We start from the raw sequence: 25,494 nt of genomic DNA, 5'->3' as shown, positions 1-25,494 counted from the left end.
ACCCCCACATCTTCCTTCCCCTCCACCTACCTTCATGCCAAAGGTAAATATGGTAATGACGATTTTGAAGATCAGAGCCAGGGCCAGCTGCCACATGGCCGTGTAAACCCCGACTCCAGCCGGCCGGTCCGGGATGTCATCCACAGGCCGGGTCATGTTGGGGTCGTTGATGTAGTCGCAGAGCTGGGAGGACTCGAGGGCCCCACAGTCATTGAACAGCTCGGAAATGAGCTCGCTTGTGCTCCGGCGTGTGTAGGGATTGGGGTAGGCGATGATGGCGGTGATGGCAGTCACCGCGATGACCTCCAGCACCGGGTACTTCCCCAGCTTGGTGGTTTTGCGCCTCCTGCACCAGGCGATGTTGCAGCGGATGAAGAGGGTTCCCCACAAGCCCCCAAAGACCCCAAGCAGGATGAAGGGGAAGAGTTCGGCCATGTACCAGGGCGTGTGATATTCCACGTAAAAGAGAACAAGGCGGCTGTTCCCAAAGGGGTTGATGGATCGCAGAGTGAAGGCTGCCACCAGGGCCGCGAAAAAGGACCTCCACAAGGTCTTCAAGGGAAAGTAGTAACTGACCTGGGACGAACAAGGCGAAAATTAGAGACTGGCCAAAGGAAGAGCTGTCCAGAGCCCTGACCCCACTGATCAGCAGCCACCCACTGGCACTTGGAGCGAAAGTCACACTCAAGACCAAAGACGGGCGGTACTCACTTCCTCAGTCTCGGTTTAGTTACGACTAAAACACACCAACAAAGATACTTTGAAAACTCTATGTCTAAAGGTGTAAGGGATGCTAGTCAAGGTGCATTCGAGCTATTTTTTTTAGAAAAATGAAAATATTTAATCATAATTCTGTTTATAGCACAGATACCCTCCTCAAAGCAAATCAACCTCTGGATTTGATTCTACAGACAAGAGAATAGATCAAGGGTTGGAAAACCCTGGCGCAGCAAATGTATTTGTATGGCACGTGAGTTAAGAATGGTTAAAAAAGGGTATTTTGTGATGTGAAATTTTCAAAAGAAAAACAATATTTTGTGACATGTTAAAATTATATAAAATTCAACCTTCAGCGTCCATAAGGAAAGTTTCCATTGGGACGCAGCCACGCCCACTCACATGCATGTTGTCTGTGGTGGCTTTCCTGCTACAACAGCAGAAGCCAGAAGATCTGCAAAACCTGAAGTGTTTACTATCTGGCCCTTTACAGAAAACGTCCGCTGACCCCTGGACTAGATTCATCTGGGTCGCCAAAACCAAAAATGTTTAATTAAGTTGGTTATGAGAAAGAGAGAGACTGTAAATCTTCAAAAAAAATATTAACTGGCAATTTTTAAAACAATATAGCACCACATGTCAATGACAGACGGCAGACATGACAGTGGTCCTGTAAGATTAGTACCATGCAGCCTAGGTGTGTAGTAGGCTATACCATCTAGGTTTGTGTTAAGTACACTCTATGGCGTTTGCACAACAATGAAATCGCTAATGACGCATTTCTCAGAACGTATCCCTGTCATTAAGCGATGCATGACTGTTCTTGAAAACAGATGTTGACGGTGAATATTGTGGCTCCTTAACGAGCTGCAGGAACCTTGTTCAATACTCCTTCGAACTGAATCCTCAAAGGGTTGGAGCTGGAGGCCCACTGCTGTGCTACCCTACCCATCCACACGCTCCCCAGCCCTCCGAACCACCAATCCCTCAGCTGCCCTTCTCACCTCCTCTAGACTGAAAAGCACACCCCCGATTGGAGCACCAAAGGCAACAGAGACTCCGGCAGCAGCTGCAGCTGAAAGCACCTGCAAGGCAAATAGCTCTGTGTAAGGCCCGGGGCCTTTGTGCCCACAAGCGTGTGCAGGTGAGACTGGGGTGGGCTTCCAGCAGAGACCTACTCTGCGGATGGAAGCCAAGCCTGCTCACCTCACGCCTCTTGCCCTCGTTCTTGCTGTACTTGGAGAAAAGGCTGCTGAAGAAGTTGCCACAGCAACAAGCCACGTGCACCAGCGGCCCTTCTTTCCCAAGGCTCAGGCCCGAGGACACTACCAGCACCAGGGTGACAGTCTTGATCAGCAGGGTCCACTTCCCCAAGTAGCCCCTGATGATAAAGCCGCTCAAAATGGTCTTTATCTGAAACAAAGGACAGACAATGAGGGGGAGTGAGCTGCTTCAGGGCCACGGCTAGGAAAATCACTAACTCACTAACAGGAGAGGCCTTGTTCCAGCTGAGTCACTAAATCGCAGGAGAGAGGTGACTTTAGCTTGTGATTTAGCCACAACCTCATATTAGCAGCATGTATGTTAACATATAATTTTATATTTTATTAATGGAAACCTGAAACAATGCAATGCACAGTAAATCTGAAGAAATCCTAGAGTAATAAGAGATGATAAGGAGGACTGAATAAGTAATTATCGGAGGCTCATTTTATTTATGGCATCTTATCCTGCTCACGTGACCCGCTGTTGTGTTGAAAAGAGACTTGTATCTATTCATTCTAACTGTTAATTTTTGACTATTGAAAGATATCCAAGATAAAGAGATGGAAACCTATGTGACAAAGCAAATAAAACAAAATGTCAATTGAACTTTAGGTCGGGGTCAGCAAGCTACAGTCCGTGGGCCAAACCCAGGCCACTGTCTATTTTTGTATGATCCATGAGCTAAGAGTGCTTTGAACATTTTTAAATGTAGTATGTAAACAAGACTACTAGCCTTTTAGTGAGAATAGTTGCTCTATTTTGCCTCCGGACTCACAAAGCCTAAAATATTGACTCTCTACCTTTCCTGGAAAAGTTGCCAACCCCTGCTGCAGGCCATGCGTATATAAGTGTTTACTGTCCAATTCTTTCAACTTTTCTGTATGTTTAAAAACATTCTCTTTTTTTTTTAAAGATTTTATTTTTTTCCTTTTTCTCCCCAAAGCCCCCCAGCACACAGTTGTATATTCTTCGCGTGGGTCCCTCTACCTGTGGCACGCGGGACGCCGCCCCAGCGTGGCCGGATGAGCAGTGCCATGTCCGCGCCCAGGACTCGAACCAACGAAACACTGGGCCGCCTGCAGCGGTGTGCGCGAACCCAACCACTCAGCCACGGGGCCAGCCCCTGAAAACATTCTTAATGCGATGTTGGAAAAAGACAATGCTCAACATTCTAATAACACACCTCTGGGAGCATGTAAAAACGCTGGAATCCACGACAACCCCTCTCCTTCCGTCGAATTCTGCCCTCTTATACTGAAAAGGACTTTGACTACAGGGAGAGTTGTCTTGCTCCATTTTCAGATCTGCCATATTTTGTAAATACCAAATAATGGCTTTCTTCTTAAAGGTGCACATGAGTTTGCCTAACACTTTTGGAATTCAACTGGGTGCCAATATCAGGGATTAACTTGATATATTGGAATCCTCTTCCCCCCAAACAGTATTCTTTTGGATTTAGAAACATCACCAACGGATAAATAACTTTTTACCTTCAACCTCTCTCACAATAGGCTGAAATGGAGTGAATGTTTACTGCTGAGCTAGCAATTTACAAGTCTGTAATCATAGATTAATTAGAGACATGGAATGAGTCAGCCAATGAAATTCGTGGTCAATTTCTGTTTTCCCATTGTACAACACACAATGGGACAATGTTAACGCTCGTCAGTGTGGGGATATTTACATAACTTCAAAGTGCCTCCTAGTGGGCACTGCTCTGCCAAGAAATCAATTTCTCAAACAGCTAGTACAGTCCTTCTCAACCTTGGTGCTCACTTGAATCACCTGGGAATTAGAAACCAGTGGGGATGGGCTCTCCCCACAGAGATTAGATGTGCTGCTGTGAGGTGTATCCTGGGCATGAGGATTTTTACAGCCTCCCCAGGTGGTTCTAAACTGCAGCCCAGGAAGAGAACGACTGCTCCATTCCTGAAAAGAGCAGTGCAAATATTCCTAATTTCTCAGTATTTAAGGGATGCTCCTGAAACACTCTTCAGCATCACGTGACCTTTGGGCAGAGTCGTGAAGTGAGCTAATCCTCGAAATTTTAAAGGGGTGTGAATGACCATTTTCATCTCAGGAATTAGTGATAGAGATCTGCGTCAATTCAAAGAGAAAGCTCGAGAGCAAGTCAGCATGTGGCATGAATTTCCACAGAACTCACTGAGCTCTCCCTACAGAACTCAAGTGAGGTCTTCTAGCTGTATAATCAGAGGGGATTTCTCGAACTAGCCTTTAACTAATGGCAGACAAACTAGCGGTGGTTAAACTGGTCTTTAGCTAGTGGTAGTTGGCCTATTTGAGCCTGTGCTCTGGGGATCTCAGATCCCTTTATTTAACGGATGTTTTATTATGCCTGCCACAATCCTGTCCTTTTGTGTTGCTTCGAATAAAATTACCTATAATTTTTTGTCAGTTAGTTAATGTGGATTTGGACCCTAGGGTACAGTTTAAGAGCATAACACCATTTAGAAAATTACAAGCATCTAAATTACCTGAGCCTTTGCCAGCCATGACATGTGGTGAATTGAACAATGTAATAGGTATTTTGTAATTCTCTAAAATGATTTTATAAAATTGTCATGATCAAATTAGGGACTAAAGAAAGCAAATTCATTCCCAGTAGATGCCAAAATCCAATCACTTGCTTTAATTTGAATTAATAGAGACTGAATCAAGCAGGGCTTGAAGGAGATGTATTACAGGCAATTTGCGACTTGGTGGCAGTACCGTGAAAACCTTTCAGGTAAATAAGCGTGTGTGAGAGTGTTCATGTTTTGTAATGAACTGAAACATCAACTCAAAGTCGGCTCTATGTGGTCAACAGTGGTTCTAAGGAAGCAAAGAGAGAGAGAGGGACATCCTTGCCCCGTTCTCTCTCAATTCCCAAGTCCAAGAACTACTGGTCACTTTTCAACGGGCTTTATCAAGCTTAGACAAGAGCATTTATTACACAGAAAAAATGTTCTCTAAATTTGCATTTTAAAAAGATGTTTCCAAAGGAATTTCCATTCTCAGTAACCAAAATGTGTCAGAAGCAAATGGTAGGGAGGATGAGCAATTTTCAAAATGCGCAGAAGTGCACTGCGTGCAAAGTTGTCCTGACGCCACACGCCGTACAACTGCTTATAGCAGATCCCCTCGAACCAGGAGAAGCGGATTTCTAAAGAGCTCGGTATCTTTAATAAAGTGAAGAAGGGCCTCGTATCTCAATTCGAGTGAAGTCGGTTTACGGACTGCCTTGCGTTTTGACCAGGAGGAGTTTTCTTTTTATCCAGGAACCATTGATTTACGTTGACTTTTTCCTCTGCCCCTTTCCTCCAGAACTGGGGCAGGTATTGCACCCTTAGGTTAGGAATTTTAAGCTCTGCTATAGTAACAGTGAAAATTTTGCTACAACTGAATCTTAATAACCAAAACTTCATTATAACCTCCATTGGGATCCTGATACTTTAAGATGATGGTGAACCCTTTTAGAAATAGAGAAACGAATCTGTTACATACCATATGTGGTTGAAAGCATATTAATAACACAAGCCCCCATGTACCCACTCCAAGTTTAAGGTAGAAGAGTGGGTGCCTTTGAAAGCCCTGTGTTTGCTTCCTCAGTGGGACCTGCCTCCTCCGTCGCCCCAATCGTTCCCAGCCTTTCTTTACAGCTTTAGCACATCTGTGTGTCACTAAACTGGATGCGGTTTCATTTTGGCTGTTTACGGACTTTATATAAATGGAATCATACTTCATATATTCCTCTGCAACTTTTTTCACTTGATATCACTTTTTTCAGTTTTATCCACATCAATGTGCTCCTTGCATTTTTGTCACACAGGAAACTTAATGCTCGACTCAGTAACTTACTCCTTGTGAGTTCAGCTGTCACAACTAAAGATGCCGACTTTGGATGAAGGCCAAGTCCAGCCAACCCGTCACAGACAGAGCTCATATTGGAGCTCTGTCTACAAGACCGTGAGCTGAGCCACACATCTCTGGTTCTTGGAAGGGGAAGATGGGGCTGCCCATCAAACCTTTTACTGCTGCTTTAAATTTTCCACCAATGCCCCATGGACCATGTCCTTATTTTGAAAAGGCAGCTTGAGTCAAAAATCGCCACTTTTGGGCAGTGGGAGCACAACTGAGATGCCAACAATGTGTTCTTTTATTGTCCACGATGCCTTGGGTCTTAGATAGCAAGTAAAATACAGTCAGTTCTGCCATAAAGCTTGTTTTGAAAACACAAATTTGTTCCAATGCGATTCATGTATTAGGGAAGAACTTGAGTACAATGTGAATTTCATGTCTATTTATGCACAATTTCATCTGGGGGAAACACGGGGTGAAGGCAGAAAACTATACCAGCTGAACCGAGCCATGCAGGGAGACACAAAACGCACACGGGCATGCGCCTCCAACATCTACCAGTTCACACGTGCACTAGGGAGTGTTTATCTACTTCTTAACTGTTTAATGTGTGTAAAAGTGTGCTATTTTTATTAGGTTCCTATCTTTTTTATATGTGTCCCCAATGAAGTTTTTGAGCGCCGTGCCCGTAAGCCCATTTGCCCCGCGAGCTCTGTGGTTTCCGCTGTGTGATTTGGCAGAGCACTGTGAGTTTTAGGAAGGCATCTGTTGCATTATAGCAGAATGGGCTGTACTGAGGAACTAGGATGGTAATGCAGCTCGTTTTCCAGGTTCCTGCAGCAATATGTTAATATAAACCATCAAAAATTCAGCGTAACATATTGTGGGTTTTTTTCTCTTTCCTGAAGCAAGACAATGTTGAACTTTTCTTTTGACAATCTTTCAATGACTCTAGCCCTTTCCATGAACTGCCTGGACCAGAGTGTGGGTGCAGGGCAGCAGGGACCAACGTGGCTCCACTCCCATAATTGGTCACATCTTTAAAGTCACCGTCTCCACTGCCTACGGGTGTTGCTGAAGCACGAACTTGAAGGAGAACTGAACTGCACTGATTGTAGAGATAATATGAAAACTTTTAAAATTATTTCTGGCTAAAATTTTCACTGTCTGGGCTTTTGGGGAATTAGCTCAATTATCGTTATTCTACCCAGTAGATGGTCCTAGATTTGAAGTTTAGTCCCAGGCATTCCTCTTGATCGCTGAGGTCACTTCCTGCATACTTTGGTTACATGAAAGTGCTGAAAAATATTTATAAGAACTCTAAACTCACAGGCGGGCATTCACAGAGCATGTACTGAATGTGGAATTCAGTGTTTTAAAGCTTGCTATTACCGTGTCACCAGAAAAGCAACATGTGGCAGGGGAGTCTAGTCCTAAGGGAATTTACTCAGCAGTCAACTTTCTGAGCAAGAAACCTCCACTATTGTCTTTTCACGTTACATCATAGATGCACGTACAAGTTACTAAAGTGCCATGTTTATGGGTATGGTTAATGAACTTAGATTCCACATGCTTTAAGAATTATGCCTGGTTTGCAAAGACAAGAATTTAATCATCTGAGGAGTAATAGAGCATAAATCCCGAATACAGAGCATAAATCCTGAAGCCGGAACGGGTTCAACTCCTAGCTTACCAGCTTAGTGGCCTTGAGCAAGGTACTTAACCTCTCTGTGCTTCAGTTTCCTCAACTAGCAAATTAAGAATAACAGTACCTACTTCACAGGCTCATTGTAAGGACTAAGTGTGTTAACAGATGTCAAATGCATGGAACTGTGCTTGACACATAAATGCTACATAAATATTTGCTATGCTTATCATTGGCACAAAAGAAATTCAGCCACCACTCACCTCTGGTATACCAGAGCCACAGGCGTATGGCGCAAATACGCGCACCAGGGAGACAGCCAGAAATGCAAACAGCAACGCCCACAGGATGTACATTAGGTAATTCAGAATGTAAGCACTGGCCCCCTAAACGACAGACACCAAACAAGAAAGAACACGTGAGCCATCACAGACCCAAGCAACTCGGCCCCCCGCCCCCTCCACTGACAGAGCGGCAGCTTTGATGGGACCGGACAGCTTCTCTCCCGGTCCTGTGTCAACCAAAAGGCCAGCCTTGCTTCTATCAGCTGTTGCTATTGTTACAGTCGGTACACAGAAACCCAGCACCGGGTATTTCTCCAGGAGCTGTTAACACATAGCTTCTTCCAGGCGAGATCTCGGAAGGCACGGAAACCGTGAACGACACTTGGTTTTAACCACCACTTGCACTACAGTTAATGAAAGGTGTGATGCAGAAAATTCTGCCTTCGAGACCCTGGAAGGTTTCTTTTGTCTTGTCTGGAGTGGATCGACCTCTCCTAGCTTTCCTTAAGGCCACATCCATGCGTAGCAAGCAGCAGCATTGCCAATGAGCAAGGTGGGGACCGGATTTTAGAATTACTGCCACTCAAATGTGGTCCCCGGACCAGCAGCAGCATCACCTGGGCGTGTGCTGGAAATGCAGAGTCATAGGCCCCGCCGAGAGCCGCTGCGGCAGACGCTCTGGAGGGGGCCCGGCAACATGTGTTTCAACAAGCTCTCCAGGGGATTCCGATGCAGGCTAACATTTGAGAAGCCCTTTCAGAGGGGAAAACTTGATCATCTCCTTCAGAATAATTCACTGAGCCATTTATTCCAAATTATCTGATGTGTGGAGAATGCTTTCCGAACCGAACGCATAGTCTGGGGTCTCTCACGCTGAGGACCTGGTCTGCGGGGTAGAGATCACATTTCCCAGGCCTCCTCTTCTTGTCACCATCTGGAATACTCAAGTGAAGCGGGGAAGGAAAGCGGGGTCACCTACAAGTCAGGCCATGGACACGGCCCCATGTGCATCTATTAAATGCAAAAACACGTTCCAGGAGACTGCTCTGGCCTTTACACTCACATATATTCACACCCTATGTGGTGAGAAATCAGACTGAGGAATACATTTTGCCTACTTAAAAATGTACTGTTGTGAGACTAAAAATAACTTCTCACTCTTGCTAACAGTAATTCTTCAATTCAAAGTATAAATCTTAGAAATGGTTGAAAAGTCATATTCGGGGCCATAATTCCAAAAAAAAAAACCAACATATTGCAAGTAGGAGAGAAGGAATAAAATATGGCGCCCAGCCAATTTCGCCTGCCCACTCCCATCAACCCAAGTAGAGAATTTATTTCTGGAAGTAATGGAGAGCACTGAGAACGTGTGAGATTTCAAGACCCCCGCCTACTTCTGAGATTTCAAGGACTTAATTTTCAATTCCACTGAGAAAGAGGTTTAGCAAGATGGCCAAGTGCATTCCAAATAGCTTCAGCTGTGGTAAGCCAATCTGGCAAAAAAAAAGTGGGGGCCGGAGGAGATGTATAAATCGATTACATCTATCTCTCAAGAACAGTTCTAGCTTCAACAGTCCTCACGTTACCCCTAATGTGAATCTTGGCAACCTAGCTTCCCCTCACCTGGGGTTCTGATCTGTCAATGACCCATAGTCGTGGTAACCACTGAATTCAGTTAGAAGTTAACCCTTTTCCTGAACTAAGATTTTTATACAGATCTGAAGCACTAAGTGCCATGAAGGCAAGCACCCCAGTCTGTGATGCCCCACTAGAGCCCCTGTGCCTGGGACATTCCCGTCACAGAAGGCCCAGAAACACCCTCTGCAATGCGCTCATAAAATGCATTGGAAGATAACTTAAATCACAATGAGAGCCCACTTTACACCTGCTAGATGGCTATAATCGAAAACAGACAATAACAAGTGTCGATGAGGATGTGGCTAAAATGGAACCCTCCTATGCTGCTGGTAGGAATGTAAAATCGTGCCATCACTTTGGAAAACAGTCTGGCGGCTCCTCAAACAGTTAAACATAGAATTACCATGTGACTCAGCAATTCTCCTCCTACGTATCTACGCAAGAGAATGAAGACCTGTGTCCACACAAAAACTTGTACACAAATGTTCAAAACAAAATCATTCATAATAGTGCAAAAGTGGAAGCAACCGATGTCCATCAAGTGATGAATGGATAAATAAAATGTGGTCTACCCACACAATGGAAAATTCTTCAGCCTCAAAAAGGAATGAAGTACCAATTCATGCTACAACAATGAATGAACCCGAAAAACAGTATGCTAAGTGAAAGAAGTCAGACACCAAAGGCCACATATTGTATAATTGCAGTTATATCAAATGTCCAGAATAGGCAAATCTGTAGAGACAGAAAATAAATTAGTGGTTGCTTAGGGCTGGTGGGTTGGAGGGAATGGGGAGTGACTACTAATGGATACAAGGTTTCTCTTGGGGTATGAAGATGCTCTAAACTTAGATAGTGGCGATGGTGGCACCACTCTGTGAATATTCTAAAAGCCACTGCATTGTACACTTTAAATGGGCAAACTATATGGAATGTGAATTACATCTCACTAAAGCTGCTATTTAAAAAAAAAGACATCTTTTTGCCTTATTAGAAGGTATAAAAATCAAGCCTATTTCTTCAGCATGATCAACAAACCACTCTTGGTAAGAAAAATAAACACTTTAAAAAAATATATACATGTACCGTGCACATGAAACAGTGGGGAAGGGCTTTCCAACTGAAGTTTGAACATTAGAGCTAGAAAAAGCCAAGCCATACTAGTATGAAGCCTGGACGATGAGCAGAACAGACACTTGAAGGTGAAACGGGACATTCCCCAAACGCCCAGCGGCGTTCCAAAGCACCCCTGGACGCTGCCCAGCAACCCACCTCTGACTGATTCACCAGCAGCTCCGACCATTTCTGCCACAGGGGACACTTGTCCCTGTCCTCAAAAGTGGTCTCGTTGGAAGTCCAGCAGCACTGCTCATGGCTGTACCAGAAGGCAGACAGGCAGACCCCCTCCTTCAGGTCAGTCATCCAGTCGACAGCGAGATCGATGACCCCAGCCAAGGTGCCTGGAGGAAACAGCAAGAGCCACATAGAGGAATCGCCCCTGGATGATGCGATGAGAACACGACATGGGGCCAACGAGGGAGCCCATGGGCCAGGAAGGCCACGCACCTGAGGAGGAGATACACTTGCTGAGGGCTGCCACTTAGATAGGAAGCTTCTTTCATTAATTGTGAAATCCCCTGAGCATTTATGGTGTGGGCAAGGCAGTGCCGAGTCCAAGGAGATACAAAGGCCAATGATATGTGGGTCCTCGGGTAGCTTAAATCAAGCAGGAGAGAGACACGCAGTTCTTCACTCGCCACAAGCCACCGGAGCCGGGCAGCTTTCAAGATCACATCTTCCAAAGTTTAGAAACAGGGTCTGCACGCCCACTAAGTGACCTAAGCCCTCAGCAGCTTCTGGGGCAGGATGCTGGGGTCACATCCGTTAATGTTGCTCAAGGAAACATGACAATTCGGACAAAAGGGAGGTGTGACAACTACAACAGCCTTGTTATTTAACTAAGGTTTTACCACCAAATGGGAACCAAACTTGGAAAATCTCACTTCATAGAACTTTCTGGATTTTTAAAATTATGGATAAGGGATTGTGGATCTATCTAAGTAAATAACTACTTTAAAGGCCAATAGAAGTGGGATAAAATAGAGGGTTTCGTGGGCTACAGGAGGCTACCTTGAGTCCCTTTCTAGAATAACTTATTCCAGTCTTTTAGGAAGGCAGGAAATACTTTCAGGTTACTACAGTTTTCAAACTGTTACTGGATCTTTATTACAATATCAATTCCCCACCTGCATCCACACCAGGCATCCACATACCTGCACCAGGGCCCACCCCTCCCTGCTCTCCTCCTCTTACATCGGAAGCTGCCCATTCTTCTTGGGAGAACACCTGAATCCTCAACACGTCACAGACTCCCACAGCTGGCCCCTTGTGTCTCTCCAGCCTCATCTCTTTCCATGACTAATCCCCACACCCTGATGTCATGGTTAGCTGTATAGACACACTCCCACTAGTCTATCAGCAGGGAAGAAAGATTTTGTTGTCTGGTTTGCGTGCCACGGTAGGGGTCAAGCCAGACGTCCAGACCCTGTGTCCACTCTAAGTGGACAAAGGCCATCTGCCTTGTCCGTTGATGTATCCATGTCAGGTATCTAGTTGGAACTCTATATCCATGTTGAATGTATGAGTGCAATAAATAATGAAAATCAGGAAACTCAGGCCCATCCTTTAACTCAAGGGATATTTATTGAGCACCTACTTACTATGTGCCAGTCAGCATTCTTTGCCCTGGGGTTATGGCAATGAACAAAGGAGACTCAAGTCCCTGTCTTTGTGGAATTGCACCTCATGGGGGAGAAAGGCACTAGACAAAAATAAGTAAATAAACTGGGGGCACCATTAGAAGGTGATAGGTGCTAGAGAGAAAAACACAGCACGTTACAGTGGTGCGGCCACTTTGGAAAACAGACCGGCAGTTGCTCAAAAAGGTAAACAGAGTTACCATCTGACCAACCAATTTTACTCCTAGGTATATACCCAAGAGAAATGAAAACATATGTCCACACAAAGACCTGTACGCAAATGTTCACAGCAGCATTATTTACAACAGCCAAAATGTGGAAACAACCCATATGCCCATCAATTGCGGAATGGAAAAACAAAAGGTGGTCTATCTCCACAATGGAACAGCATTTGGCAACAGAAAGGAATGAAGTACTGACACGCGCTACAGCATGGACGAACCCTGAAAATAGCATGTTGAGTGAAAGAAGCTAGTCACAAAAGACTGCATACTGTATGATTCCATTGATATGGAATGCCCAGAAGAGACAAATATAGAGAGACAGAAGGTAGATTAGTGGTTGCCTAGGGCTGAGAGACGGCTGGGAACACCGGCGCTTGATAGCTAAAGGGTACAGAGGTTCTTTGGGGGCTGATGAAAATGTTCTAAAATTGATCGTGGCTGTGGTTGCACCACTCCGTGAATATATTAAAAACCACTGAATTGTACACTTTAACTGCTTGAATTGTATGGTTTGTGAATTATATCTCGATACAGCTGTTACAAACATAGATACGTACACATGTACACGCATACACACAGTGGGTGACGGGCATGAGGCTGAGGAGGGCAGATGTACTTTTATAAAAGGTGGTCAGGAAATGCCTGAGGCGGAAGATGACATTTGAACAAAGACCTAAAGAAGGTGAGGGAGGGGTCCTGCAGATATCCAGTGGCAAGACCTAATGATCACCCCAAATTCCACTGTTATTCATTCATTCATAATCACTGTTAGCCCACACCCAATCTTCCTGGCTGACTCTGCTTCAGACAGTGCTGGGAATCTCAGCTTCGTTCCGTGGAACAACAGTGACACCTAGTGGAGCCTTCTGATCAATGCCCTGCAGAGTGGACCTTGCTTGGGCTTCTCTATCTTGAGAGTCAGAATATAATGTCCGGGGTGCCACTGAGAAGATGACGGGCCAGGCAGTGAGATCCCTGAGTCCTCTCCACCGTTAGACCAGCTGGGGATCGGGAAAATGAACAGGGCACACTTTGCTGGCTTTCCCTTCCAGGTACATCCAGATCAAAAGAATACTTCAGCCACCTTCATGTCAGTATCATCCCATTCTTGCCTTCCTCCTATATTCTTTTGCGGATGTGTCCACAGGATCACCCTTCTCCAGTGGTTCTCACCCCCGGCTGCACATTGGAATCACAGGTGGCGGGGGCTGGGAGGAAGAGAAGGAGGCCTTTACTCAATGCTAAGGCATCATCTCCAGGGATACCATTTCACTGAAGCCCAGGCAGCAATAGATTTTTTTTTTAATCCCCCAGGTGATTCTTCCTGAAAGAACTGATGGAAATTGGGTTGATACTGAAGCCAAGTGGTCAATATGAGATTTGTTAACAGCCCAATGGGGCTCTTAGATTAATCAATAAACCTATGCTGCGCTGTTTACTCCAGCAAGACGCCAGAACATCTATTCCAGATTTCTTCATTTTCCCTATTTATTTCACCTTCCTAGGAATCAAGAATAAGGACACGGTACAGTAACGTTACTGCCTTTATGCACTGGGAAGGCCACTGGGAGAGGAAGGATAGAATGGGAGAAGTGGATGGACAGCTGCTGTGACCAGGATTCTTCCTGACGCACTCCTCTTGGCTCTGTGTGACATGCCAAGACAGATGGAGCCCCTCCCGGGCAACCGAGCCCCTCCTACAATCGCATATGGACTAAATGAAAGAGCGAGCGGAAATCACAAAATTCGTATCTATGCCCTGTTATAGTCATTCTCTGATCAATCCTATGACCATTACTATTATGTTATTATAGGTAGGGGATTTTTATTAAGAGAATCTCTTTAGCGTGCTCACACTTTTATTCTTACACATTAACCTTCACAGCCTGCTAAAAGGAAATAAGTTTCAGGAAACAATTTCCATAGAGAGCTGGTGTGCTTGATATTAAAAGGGCAAATTTCCCCTCCAGATATTTGTCCATTCACTCTGGAAACATCTCCTGCTCACAGGCATGATGTCGGAATTCTGAAAATGAAGGACGCAGAGTCCCTGAGGGTCAGGACGATGCATAGGCTGGAGGTATTCCCCCAGGGTCCACCTCAGATCCTGCGGGTGTCTCGCATTATTTTCAGTGTCTCAGGATGTTTATAATTCCTTCCAGGGCCTACCAGTATAAAGGCTACTCTCACATGGTGTTTTATTATTAGAGATCAAAACTTTCCCATATTCTCTTGCCTTCTACACAACCAAGTTCTATAGAATATAAAATGTGTGCTATCGATAAAAGCCAGTATGGCATTAACCTTCGTGCTGCGTGGACAGGGCAGCCCAGCTCTATAACTACAGCTCGCCAATGACCGCACTCGGCCATGCCTTGGGGTCTTGCCTTCTGGGTGATAGATTTTATGTTAAATGTAGGGTCGTGTATTTTGCTCTTAGATATTTCAAGTAATCAATCCGCTGCGTGGGTGAAAGAGAAGCACGCCATTTTCAGACCTTCATCCCAAACAGTCGGCACTGGGTTCCAGCCCCTCCAGCTCGGCCCCGGGAGGACTGCGTGGCCTTCCACGTACCCGCCAGCAGGCCGATGAGCAGCATCACCACCCATCCTGACCAGGCATCCAGCAAACTCTTGATGAACTCCCATATGGACTCCTTGCTTTTGCTGGTTATCTAGAAACAAAAAGACGCAGTCGTTGATCTGGATACATTTTCTAATTCTTGCTTCCTTCCCTGAAACTGTTTCCTCTGGAAAAAGGTGATTGAGAAAACTAATGTTATTAAGCAACCAAATTCCCACTCACGTCATCCTTCAGTTACCCACCGTGATGATAACATGGGCTTTCTAGTTCAGAGAACTACAAAGATGCCAGAGCAGTCTCCAAAGAATTAGAATCCCAAAAAATTCACTTAATTAAAAAAACTTACTAAGTGTGATTTGATCTTTGATTATTCAAAGGCCATTCTGAAAGGAGACAGCGATTGGGTGTCACCATTTTGAATAAGAATTACTATTTGAACTTACATTGTAAGGTCTGTTCACAAAAGAACCTCTTCAACAAAGACTTCATTTCCTTCTGTTGTTTTCAAGGGTAAATGTTAACGGCAAGCACTCTGAATGAGCTGGCATGGATCACGATTCCCAGGCAGATGGAGATGTCTACACACATTGGAAGAACGCCCCTTCGCCTCCCCGTGTTAACGGAATCCTACATTCCTCTGAGATTATCATTGCCCTCATAAGCCTTTGGAGCAGGGCTGACAAACATTTTCTATAAAGGGACAGAAAGTATATATCCTCGGCTCTGCAGGTCAGATGGCCTCTGTCACAACTACTCACCTCTGCTGGTGGAGCACAAAAGGAGCCATAAAGAATGTGTGCATGAACGGGCGTGGCTGTGTTCCACTCAAACAACTTACAAGAACCGAGCCGACGGCCACGCTTCAGCCCCTGCTCCAGAGCGAAGGCTGCCCCATCTCCCACAGTCCTCCAGGTTGGAGCCAAGGGCTGGGCCATCCTCTGGACTCTGCCTCCCTCCCTACACATCTCTCTTCCTCCTTTCCCGGCCAACCGTGTGAAATGATGTGACACGGTCCCACTCTCAATGTCACTCCTCATCCTACTGTGAAGCTGCTCTCCCTGAGGTCACCGACAGCCCCCCACACTGTTGGTTCGACTCCTACTTTACCTCTCCATGGAGGGGGACGTGGTTAGCAGCCCTGACCTCGCCACTCTCTCCTCCTTTCACTTGTGCCCACTCTTTGCTGGTTCCCCTCTTTCACCTCCACCTGCTTCGTCTGAGTGTCCGTCACTGGCTCCCCATCTACCTCCCACTGTACCTAGTAAATCCGGGCATTGCCCAGGGTCCTAATTGCCTTCTTACTTCTCTCCCTCTATACACCCAGGCTACTGTGGCCACTTCTAAAGCTTCAGCACCACTCGCATGCCAAGGATCCCTCATTCTCTAGCGCAGCCCTGACCTCGCCCTTGAACTGCACAGAGTTCTCTCCACCTGCCGACCACCCCCAGCTGCAGGCTGGACAAACAGCTCAAACACCAAGCAGCTGGAACAGAACTCATGACAGGACATCATGCCCTTCTGCCGACAGCCAGGGTGTCATCCTTGACTCCACTCCCCTCCTGACCCCAACACCCCCTCTCAAATCCCGTCAGTGGCTTGTTTGAATACCTCCTGACCCTGAGCCTCTCTCCACCTGCACTGCACTACCCTTTGTCAGACCTTCTTGCTCTTCCTCCTGAGCTAATTTCCAAGCTTCCTGTTTCTCGCTTTGCAATGCATCTTTCTTGTATTCTGGCCATCATTCCCAGTGTGGCCCCACTGCCCATGGTGCCAGACTCATCTCTATTCCTCCCCTTCCATGAATCCTCCACAGACCTCAGAGCTCCCTGACCTGCCCACATGTGCCATGCTCTTTCATGCCTCTGTGACTTAAAAAAGGGCCATTCCTGATTTTAGAATCCTTTCCCCTTTCTCTGCCTAGCAAACTCTTAGTCATGCTTCAAGACCCAACTGAAATGTCACCCTCTAGAAAACCCTTCCCTAACCATCCCTCCTAAATTATCCCCTAGCACTTAATACATAACTTTATTGTTGCCTATTAAAATATATATTGATTGCCAACTAGATGCCAGGCACTATAACATGTGCTTTCGTACACACACAACCTCATTTATTCCTCAGCTATAATTACCTCCATCCTTACAGATGAGAAGATGGGGTCCAGAAATGGCAACCCAAAAAGTCATCCAGCCTGAAGGTGTCAAGGGCAGGATGTACTCACTTTGTCTGGTTCCAGAGTCCCCTCATTACCTTCCATACCACACCTCTGTATGACACAGCCTCCCACCCAGAGCACCTGGTATTATAATGATCTGTCCATGCCTCTGCCTCTCCCACTAGCCCTTCTCTTCTTCAGAACCTAGTTCAGAACATGACATGGGAACCTAAGCACCAGCTCCAGAACTGTCCAGTGAAAGCAAAGCCCAGCCACTGAGGGGATCCCCTTCCACATGTCACCACCTACCTTTCTGTGTCTGTCGGTGTCCCGAGACTTTTCCCTCAGCCAGTCGATGGTGTGGAAGTCCTCATACGTCCCCACATCAGGGAATGGCTCATCGAGGAAATCCATCAGGTTTCCAGAGCCACTCATCGCTCCTGCATTGACCATGCTAGTTACCCCTGGCAGAGAAAACCTGTGGTTAAAAACGTGTTAGCAGGACATCTGCACAGACACAGCAGAATAATCCACATGTACCCTTTTCTTGTATAAGAAAGAATTATTTCAGCATAGGTATCTCTCTGCTGTAATGAAATATATATATAGTGTGTCCTAGTCCGTTTGGGCTGCTGTACCAAAAACACCATAGACTGTGTGGCTTATAAACAACAGAAATTTATTTCTTACGGTTCTGGAGACCAGGAAGTGCAAGATCAAGGTGCCAGCAGATTCAACGTCTGGCGAGGGCCCAATTTCCAGAAAGTTCATAGACGGCCCTCTTCTCACTGTGTCCTCACCTGGTGGAGGGGGCAAGGGAGCTCTCTGGGGTCTCTTTTATAAGGGGGACTTAATTCCATTCTTGAGGGCTCAGCCCTCACGACCGAATCCCCTCCCAAAGCCCCCACTTCCTAATACGCTCACAATGGGGATTAGGTTTCAACATAGGAATTTTGGGGGGACACAGACATTTAGTCCATAGCACCGTCAATTCTGGCTATGTGCGGTAGCTATGTTCTACAAAGTCACCATGAACACCAAATTAGTCAATACTGAAGCACCAGCCCTAAAAGAAACACAGGGGTAGGTTCCTGTGAGCCTCTGGTCACCACATTTTCATCAATTGATCAGTATGTAACCTTGTGTTATGTCTGTTTCTGTTTAAAGACACCTTACTGAATATATCTTGTCGATTCACTAACATGGAACTCACGAGCAACAGTGCTGTAACTTGTGCCTGAAGGAAGCTTATCTAAGACATATTTTCTCCATCAGGGACCTCCCAGCCTTCTTGCCCTTAGGAACACTAGAGGCAGTCCAGCACTGCATTTCAGGGCCATTGTAAACAACAAAATTACCAATAAAGAAGCGCAACAATGTGAAAAATATGTTACTAAACAGACTGTGAAAAGGACACTTGTTCACGGCCTGAGAGCTGAAACAAGATGGCAGCGTGCTGCCTTCTTCCACCTCAGCTAGGAATGTGCCTTGCTGGCAACTCAACCTTTTGCCACTCTGCACACGCACATGTCTGTGAAGGACCGGGAAAGTGCCACGTGTATTGACTTGGGGGTTACAAACAGACTTTAGCAAACAGGCAAATTCACACTTACGGAACCACAGATAACGAGGATCAAGCATACACATTTCTTAAAAATCTCAAGTTCTGCAAAACCAACGTGTCAAAATGGGAGGGCTGGAGGGGCAAACACGGTTGAAGCATACCACTCAAAATCAAATCACTGTAACCAAACCCCTAACTGGTTCTCCTGGGAGATAAAGAAGACCACGCAGGCAGACAGCCTGTGTGGCTGTCATTGCAGATTTTCAATATGTACAACAGCAGAGTGAAAATGCTGACAAGACTTTACCTAACTGGTGTGAGCCAAGGCAATACGCAGAAGGCAGTGGCTCTCCGCACAGGGGTGCCACCATGGAGATGGAGAAGGAGGCAGGACAACCTGCCACATGAGCCACGCTATGATCTGAATGTTTGTGTCCCCCAAAAATTTGTATGTTGAAATCCTAACCCCCAATGTGATGGTATTAGGAGGTGGGGCCTTTGGGAGGTGCTTAGATCATGAGGGTAGAGGCCCTATGCTATAACAGGATCAGTGCCCTCATAAGAAGAGATCCCACTGAGTCCCCTTGCCCCTTCCCCCATGTGAGGACACAACAAGAAGTCTGTGACTGGGAAGAGGGTCCTCATTTGATCGTGCTGGCACCCTGATCCTGGATGTCCAGCCTCCAGAACGGTGAGAAATAAATATCTGTAGTTCATAAGCCACCTGGTCTTTGGTATTTTTTTGTAGCAGCCGGAACAGACTAATACAAGCTGAGAGCCACGCCAGGCTGGCGGCACACTGCCCGGGGCAAGCAGCTCTGGGCACAGGCACTCACTTGTAATTTTTCTTAAAATGCAGTCAAAAGGGCTCCTGCTGCCAGGGCAGTAGCATAGCCAAGGGTTTCTTCCTTTCCTGCCTACGATAACAATTCCACTCCCACTATCCTGGCTCCCCTTGTCTGGAAAATAATCACAAAGAAACCAAGCTAGCTTCCGTGTCATACCACTATCAGAGCCTGATTTACAGATCACAGACGAGCTGATTTGAGATGCAGAAAATGCTTTTGCAGCAGGACCACTGCCCACCACCAGTTAGCAGAAAAAATACCACATTCTTACAAAGACAAGAGGCTGGAATACACACTAAATAAAAATTACTTTGGCAAAGAGCATGGAAATTTGAATTATAGGACAAGGACCACAAAAGTGCTGGAATAGATGGTTAAATAGGTGAAGGGTAGTTATAAAAATATTTGAGCACAGGCTTCTCTCATTGCTTTATGTATTTTTATATCTGGAGGACCCAACCATGACCTGATGAAAGTGCATTTTAATCAAATTGAAAAGTCACTATGGGCAAAATGATTGCCTTACAAGCAATAAAGTGACCATAGTGATCAATTTATTGACCATCTGAGCAACTTAGCTGTTTTAAAACTTCGAGAGTTCGAGGTTTGAGCCATACCAAGCTGAAAACTATACATGTTGATGAGCACCCAGGGAAGAATCATGTTGCATAAGTCAGTAGCAACCAATAATAAAAGGGAAGGAGTAAAATTAGAAAGCAAAGATTTCATTCTCATTTCTACAAAAACAAGATGTACTGTGACAGCCTTGTGTTATATATGGTAAAGAAAACCTCTGATGGGAAAGATAAGACAGCAGGCTGTTGACCCACAATGGGGAGCCCGTGTGAGAAAAACTGAGCCAGCAGATAGAAGAATTGCAGAGACTTGGGCATTCTATTAAAAAGGAGTTTGTGTTACCTAAAATTTAACCAAATCTCTAGTCAAGTAACAACTCCAGGTAATAATGGTTGAAACAAAAAGTCACTCTGTAAAACAATTACATCTTTAAGCTTGTATGGAGCATGTCACGGTCATGAAAATCAAACACATAATTGGTAAAGGAAAATAAACATGATCTAACCTATAGATCTAATCAGGGGCTTCCCTGGGGCCCCAGAGGGAGGTAGTGACATCACTTCTGAGGTTGAGATTAAGAAAGACAGGAGGGAGGAGTGACGTCAGCATCATGGTGGAGTGAGGTGTTCTTTGTCTCTCAACTCTAAGTTACAACTAAACAGACATTCATTAAACAGAGGATTCCCTACACAGCACAACAGGATGACTGAGAGATCCATGCAGCTATACATCTGAAGGTAGGTGGACTGGACCCCCAGGAAGCAGTGGAACTAGAGAAGTGGCCCCCTCCTGCTCCTGGGTGGAAGCAATACAGGTTGCCAATCCTCACACAGCACCCAGCGCAACTGTGAGTGGAGGCAGGGGCAGCCTGGCCCATGAGTGAATGCTTGCGGAGCGGTGGCAGCCCCGCCCATGTGAGTGCAACCCACTGAAAGGCGGTGGCCCAGCCCATGCAAAGGCATCCTGTCAAGTGACTGTGGCTGGGCACACACAAATGCAAAGCAGCCCGATCAGCACAACTACGAGCAGATGAGGGAGAAACAGAAAAAACAGGCCCTGCCCCCCGCCCAGAGGTGCCAGGTGGAATCTGCAACCAAAAGCAACAGGAACCACAGCAGAACTGGTGACTCAGCCCCCAGTGGTGACAACCTCGACACCAGCTCCACCAGCAGCAGGGGCTGTATACAAGTCCCCGGGTTGCCATGAACACACCACCCCTGGCAACCAGCATCCTAAGACAACCCGGGAACAGCAGCACAGGTGGTGCATGGGACAGCAGCATCTGAGCCTGTGGAGAGCCAGTGGAGGAACATGAGACCCAGATGACCAGATCCAAAGTAAACAAAGCTGTACCTAAATAAGAGAAGGTGATACTACCACAAAAGCACCAGCAGAGGATCAATTCATCAAACACCATGAAGAACTACAGTAACATTGCAGAACAGAAGGAAAATGCCAACTCCCAGAAACCAAACCTGAAGTCACAGAAGATTACAATCTAACTGACAGAGAATTCAAAATGGCCATCATAAAGGAACTCAATGAGTTACAAAAAACCTCAGAAAGACAGTTCAGTGAGCTCAGGAATAAAATTAATGAACAGAAGGAGTACTTCACCAAAGAGCCTGAAGCTCTAAAAGAAAAACCAAACAGAAATTCTGGATATAAAGAACACATGAGATAAAAAAAAATAATGTATAAAGCATAAAAAAACAGAACAGACCTTATAAAGGAGAGAATTACTGATCTCGAAGACAGAAACCTAGAAAGACTTCAGGTGGAGGAGAAGAGACAACTAAGATTTTTTTAATGTTTTTTGCTAAGGAAGATTAGCCCTGAGCTACAATGTGTTGCCAATCTTCCTCCACTTTATATGTGAGTCACTACTACAACATGGCTGACAAGTGGTGTAGGTCCACACCCAGGATCCAAACCTTTGAACCAGGGCTGCCGAAGCAGAGCACACCAAACTTAATCATTACACCACCAGGTCAGCCCTGTAAGTTTTTAAAAAATGAAGAAATTCTTCTAGAAATATCCAACTCAATTAGGAAAAGTAACATAAGGATTATAGTTATCCCAGAAAGAGAAGTAAGGGAGTAAGGAGCAGAGAGCTTGTTCAAAGAAATAATAGCTGAGAACTTCCCAAATCTGGGGAAAGAATTGGACATGCAAGTACACAAAGCTAATATAACCCCTAATTACATCAATGTAAAAAGACCTTCTCCAAGGCACATAACACTAAAACTGTCAAAAGTCAATGATGGGCTGGCCCCGTGGTCAAGTGGTTAAGTTCACATGCTCCACTTAGGCAGCCCAGTTTGGATCCTGGGTGAGGACCTGGCACCACTCATCGAGCCATGCTGAGGCAGCGTCCCACAGGCCACAACTAGAAGGACCCACAACTAAAAATATACAACTATGTACTGGGTGGATTTGGGGAGAAAAAGGAAAAATAAACTCTTTAAAAAAAAAAAGCCAATGACAAAGAAAAAATATTAAGGGCAGCAAGAAAGAAGAAAATAACCTATAGAGGAACCCCCATCAGGCTTTCAGCAGATTTCTCAGCAGAAATCTTACAGGCTAGGAGAGAATGGAATGATACATTCAAAATACTAAAAGACAAAAGCTATCAGCCAAGAATACTCTGTTCAGTGAAATCATCCTTCAGATATGACAGAGAAATAAAAGCTTTCCCAGATAAACAAAAGCTGAGGGAGTTCATCACCACTAGATCTGCCTTACAAGAAATGCAAAGGTTTACAAAGCTTTGAGCAAGGAGGTAAGTAAACAAAATCAGAAAACTGAAGCTATCAGAATAGGTTAGCAAAGAATTATAACGTAAGAGATAAAGGGAAAGCAAGCATCAAAAACTACTATAAACACTTCAATTTAGTCACAAACTCAGAAAACAAAAAAGAATAATTTGTGACAATGAAAACATAGAAGGGGAAGAGGAAAGGGATGGAACCTGCTTAGGCTAATAGAGATAAGAGGGTATCAGAGAATGGACTATCTCATATATTAGATAAATATTTTTTCTTTTTGTGAGGAAGATTGGCCCTGAGCTAACATCTGTTGCCAATCTTCCTCTTTTTGCTTGAGGAAGACTGTTGCTGAGCTAACATCTGTGCCAATCTTCCTCTACTTCACGTGGGATGCTGCCACAGTATGGCTTGACAGTGCTAGGTCCATGCCCAGGATCGAAAACCATAAACCCCAGGCCGCCAAAGCAGAGTGTGCAAACTAACCACTACGCCACTGGGCTGGCCCCCATATGAGATCATTTATATAAACCTCATGGTAACCACAAAACAAAAAATTCGGAGCAGACTCACAAATCATAAATAAAGAGAAAATTGAGAAAACCACCAAACTGAAATGGCATTCAGAAATACAAGGGAAAAGAAACAATGGAAATATAGAAAAACCTGAAAATAAGAGATAAAATAATAGTATTAAGCCCTCGTATATCACTAATCACTCTAAATGTAAATGGACGGAATTCTCCAATAAAAAGACACAGAGTGGCTGGATGGATTAAAAAACAAGACCAATTAAAAAACAAGACAAATAATATGTTGCCTCCAGAAAACACACCTCAGCTCTAAAGACAAACACAGGCTCAGAGTGAAGGGATGGAAGACAATACTCCAAGCAAATGGCAAGGAAAAGAAGGCAAGCATAGCCATACTTATCTCAGACAAAGTAGATTTCAAGATAAAAAAGGGGCTGGCCCCATGGCTGAGTGGTTAAGTTCACAGGTTCCACTTCAGCGGCCCAGGGTTTCGCTGGTTCGGATCCTGGGTGCAGACATGGGACCACTCATCAGGCCACGTTGAGGTGGCGTCCCACATGCCACAACTAGAAGGACCCACAACTAAAATATACAATTATGTACTGGGGGGATTTGGGGAGAAAAAGCAGGAAAAAAAGAAGATTGGCAACAGTTGTTAGCTCAGGTGCTAATCTTTAAAAAAAATAAAAGATAAAAAAGATAATGAGAGACAAAGAGGGGCAGTATATAATGATAAAAACGACACTCCATCAAGAGGACATAACACTTATGAATATATATGCACCTAACACAGGAGCACCGACATACATAAAGCAACTATTAACAGACTTAAAGAGAGAAACTAACAACAACATAATAATAGTAAGGGACCTCAACACCCTACTTACGTCAATGGATAGATCATCCAGACAGCAAGTCAACAAGGAAACAGTGGCCTTAAATGAAACACTGGACCAGATGGACTTCACAGATATATAGAGAACACTCCATCCAAAAAACAGCAGAATACACATTCTTCTCAAGGTCACATGGAACATTCTCAAAGACAGACCATATGTTGGGAAACAAGGCAAGCTTCAATAAATTTAAGAAGATTGAAATCATATCAAGTATCTTTTCCAACCACAATGCTGTGAAACTAGAAATCAACTACAAGAAAGAAGCTGAGGGTCCAGCCCCAAGGCCAAGTGGTTGAGTTCACGCTCCACTTCGGTGGCCCAGGGTTTCACTGGTTTTGATCCTGGGTGCAGACATGGCACCGTTCATCAAGCCATGCTGAGGGAGCATCCCACACAGCTCAACCAGAGGCACTCACAACTAGAATATACAGCTATGTACTAGGGGGCTTGGGGAGAAGAAAAAAAAGAAGATTGGCAACAAGATGTTAGCTCAGGTGCCAACCTTTAAAAAAGAAAGAAAGAAAGAAGCTGGGAAAGTCACAAATATGTGGAGACTAAACAACATGCAACTGAATAATCATTAGATCAATGAAGAAATAAAAAACACCTGGAGACAAATGAAAATGACAATACAACATGTCAACCCATATGGCATGCAGCAAAAGTGGTACAAAGAGGGAAATTTATAGCAACATAGGCCTACCTCAACAAACAAGAAAAATCTCAAATAAGTAATCTTAAACTACACCTAAAAGAACCAGAAAAAGAAGAACAAACAAAGCACAAAGTCAGTAGAAGATGGGAAATAATAAAAATCAGAGCAGAAATAAATGAAATAGAGACTAAAAGAACAATAGAAAGGATCGATGAAACTAAGAGCTGATTCTTTGAGAAAATAAACAAAATTGACAAACCCTTAGCCAGACTAAGAAAAAAAGAGAAAAGGATCAAGTAAATAAAATTATAAATGAAAGAGGAGAAATTACAAAGGATACCACAGAAATACAAAAGATTAGAAGAGAATACTATGAAAAGCTATATGTCAACAAATTGGATAACCTAGAAGAAATGGATAAATTCCTAAACTCATACAACTTCCTAAAACTAAATCAAGAAAAAACGGAGAATCTGAATAGACCAATCACAAGTAAAGAGATTGAAACAGTAATCAAAAACCTCC

At 44.7% G+C, this 25,494-nt stretch overlaps 1 protein-coding gene across 15 annotated transcripts in view; it reads right to left on the bottom strand.

Annotated features, from left to right (window-relative positions):
• Window positions 1-25,494, bottom strand: part of CLCN4 (chloride voltage-gated channel 4) — a 68,424-nt gene that overhangs the window by 20,050 nt on the left and 22,880 nt on the right. For 11 of the 15 annotated variants that reach the window (XM_023634112.2, XM_023634113.2, XM_070257105.1 and 8 more), the window contains 7 exons: window positions 17,439-17,593; window positions 14,966-15,065; window positions 10,681-10,868; window positions 7,750-7,872; window positions 1,924-2,130; window positions 1,722-1,802; window positions 31-576 (listed from right to left, as the gene is read on the bottom strand). In XM_023634112.2, the coding sequence (XP_023489880.1) occupies window positions 31-576; window positions 1,722-1,802; window positions 1,924-2,130; window positions 7,750-7,872; window positions 10,681-10,868; window positions 14,966-15,065; window positions 17,439-17,582 (1,389 nt within the window). In that variant the 5' untranslated portion in view covers window positions 17,583-17,593. Of the gene's footprint in view, window positions 1-30; window positions 577-1,721; window positions 1,803-1,923; window positions 2,131-7,749; window positions 7,873-10,680; window positions 10,869-14,965; window positions 15,066-17,438; window positions 17,608-17,819; window positions 17,930-25,494 lie in introns of all 15 variants that reach the window. The other 4 variants (XM_070257107.1, XM_070257111.1, XM_023634109.2 and 1 more) reach the window with 2 other exon arrangements.

This window comes from Equus caballus, chromosome X, assembly GCF_041296265.1.
Source record: "Equus caballus isolate H_3958 breed thoroughbred chromosome X, TB-T2T, whole genome shotgun sequence".
NCBI lineage: Eukaryota > Metazoa > Chordata > Mammalia > Perissodactyla > Equidae > Equus > Equus caballus.
Note: the sequence above shows the minus strand (reverse complement) of the source record. Positions and strands in the feature narration are given on the sequence as shown.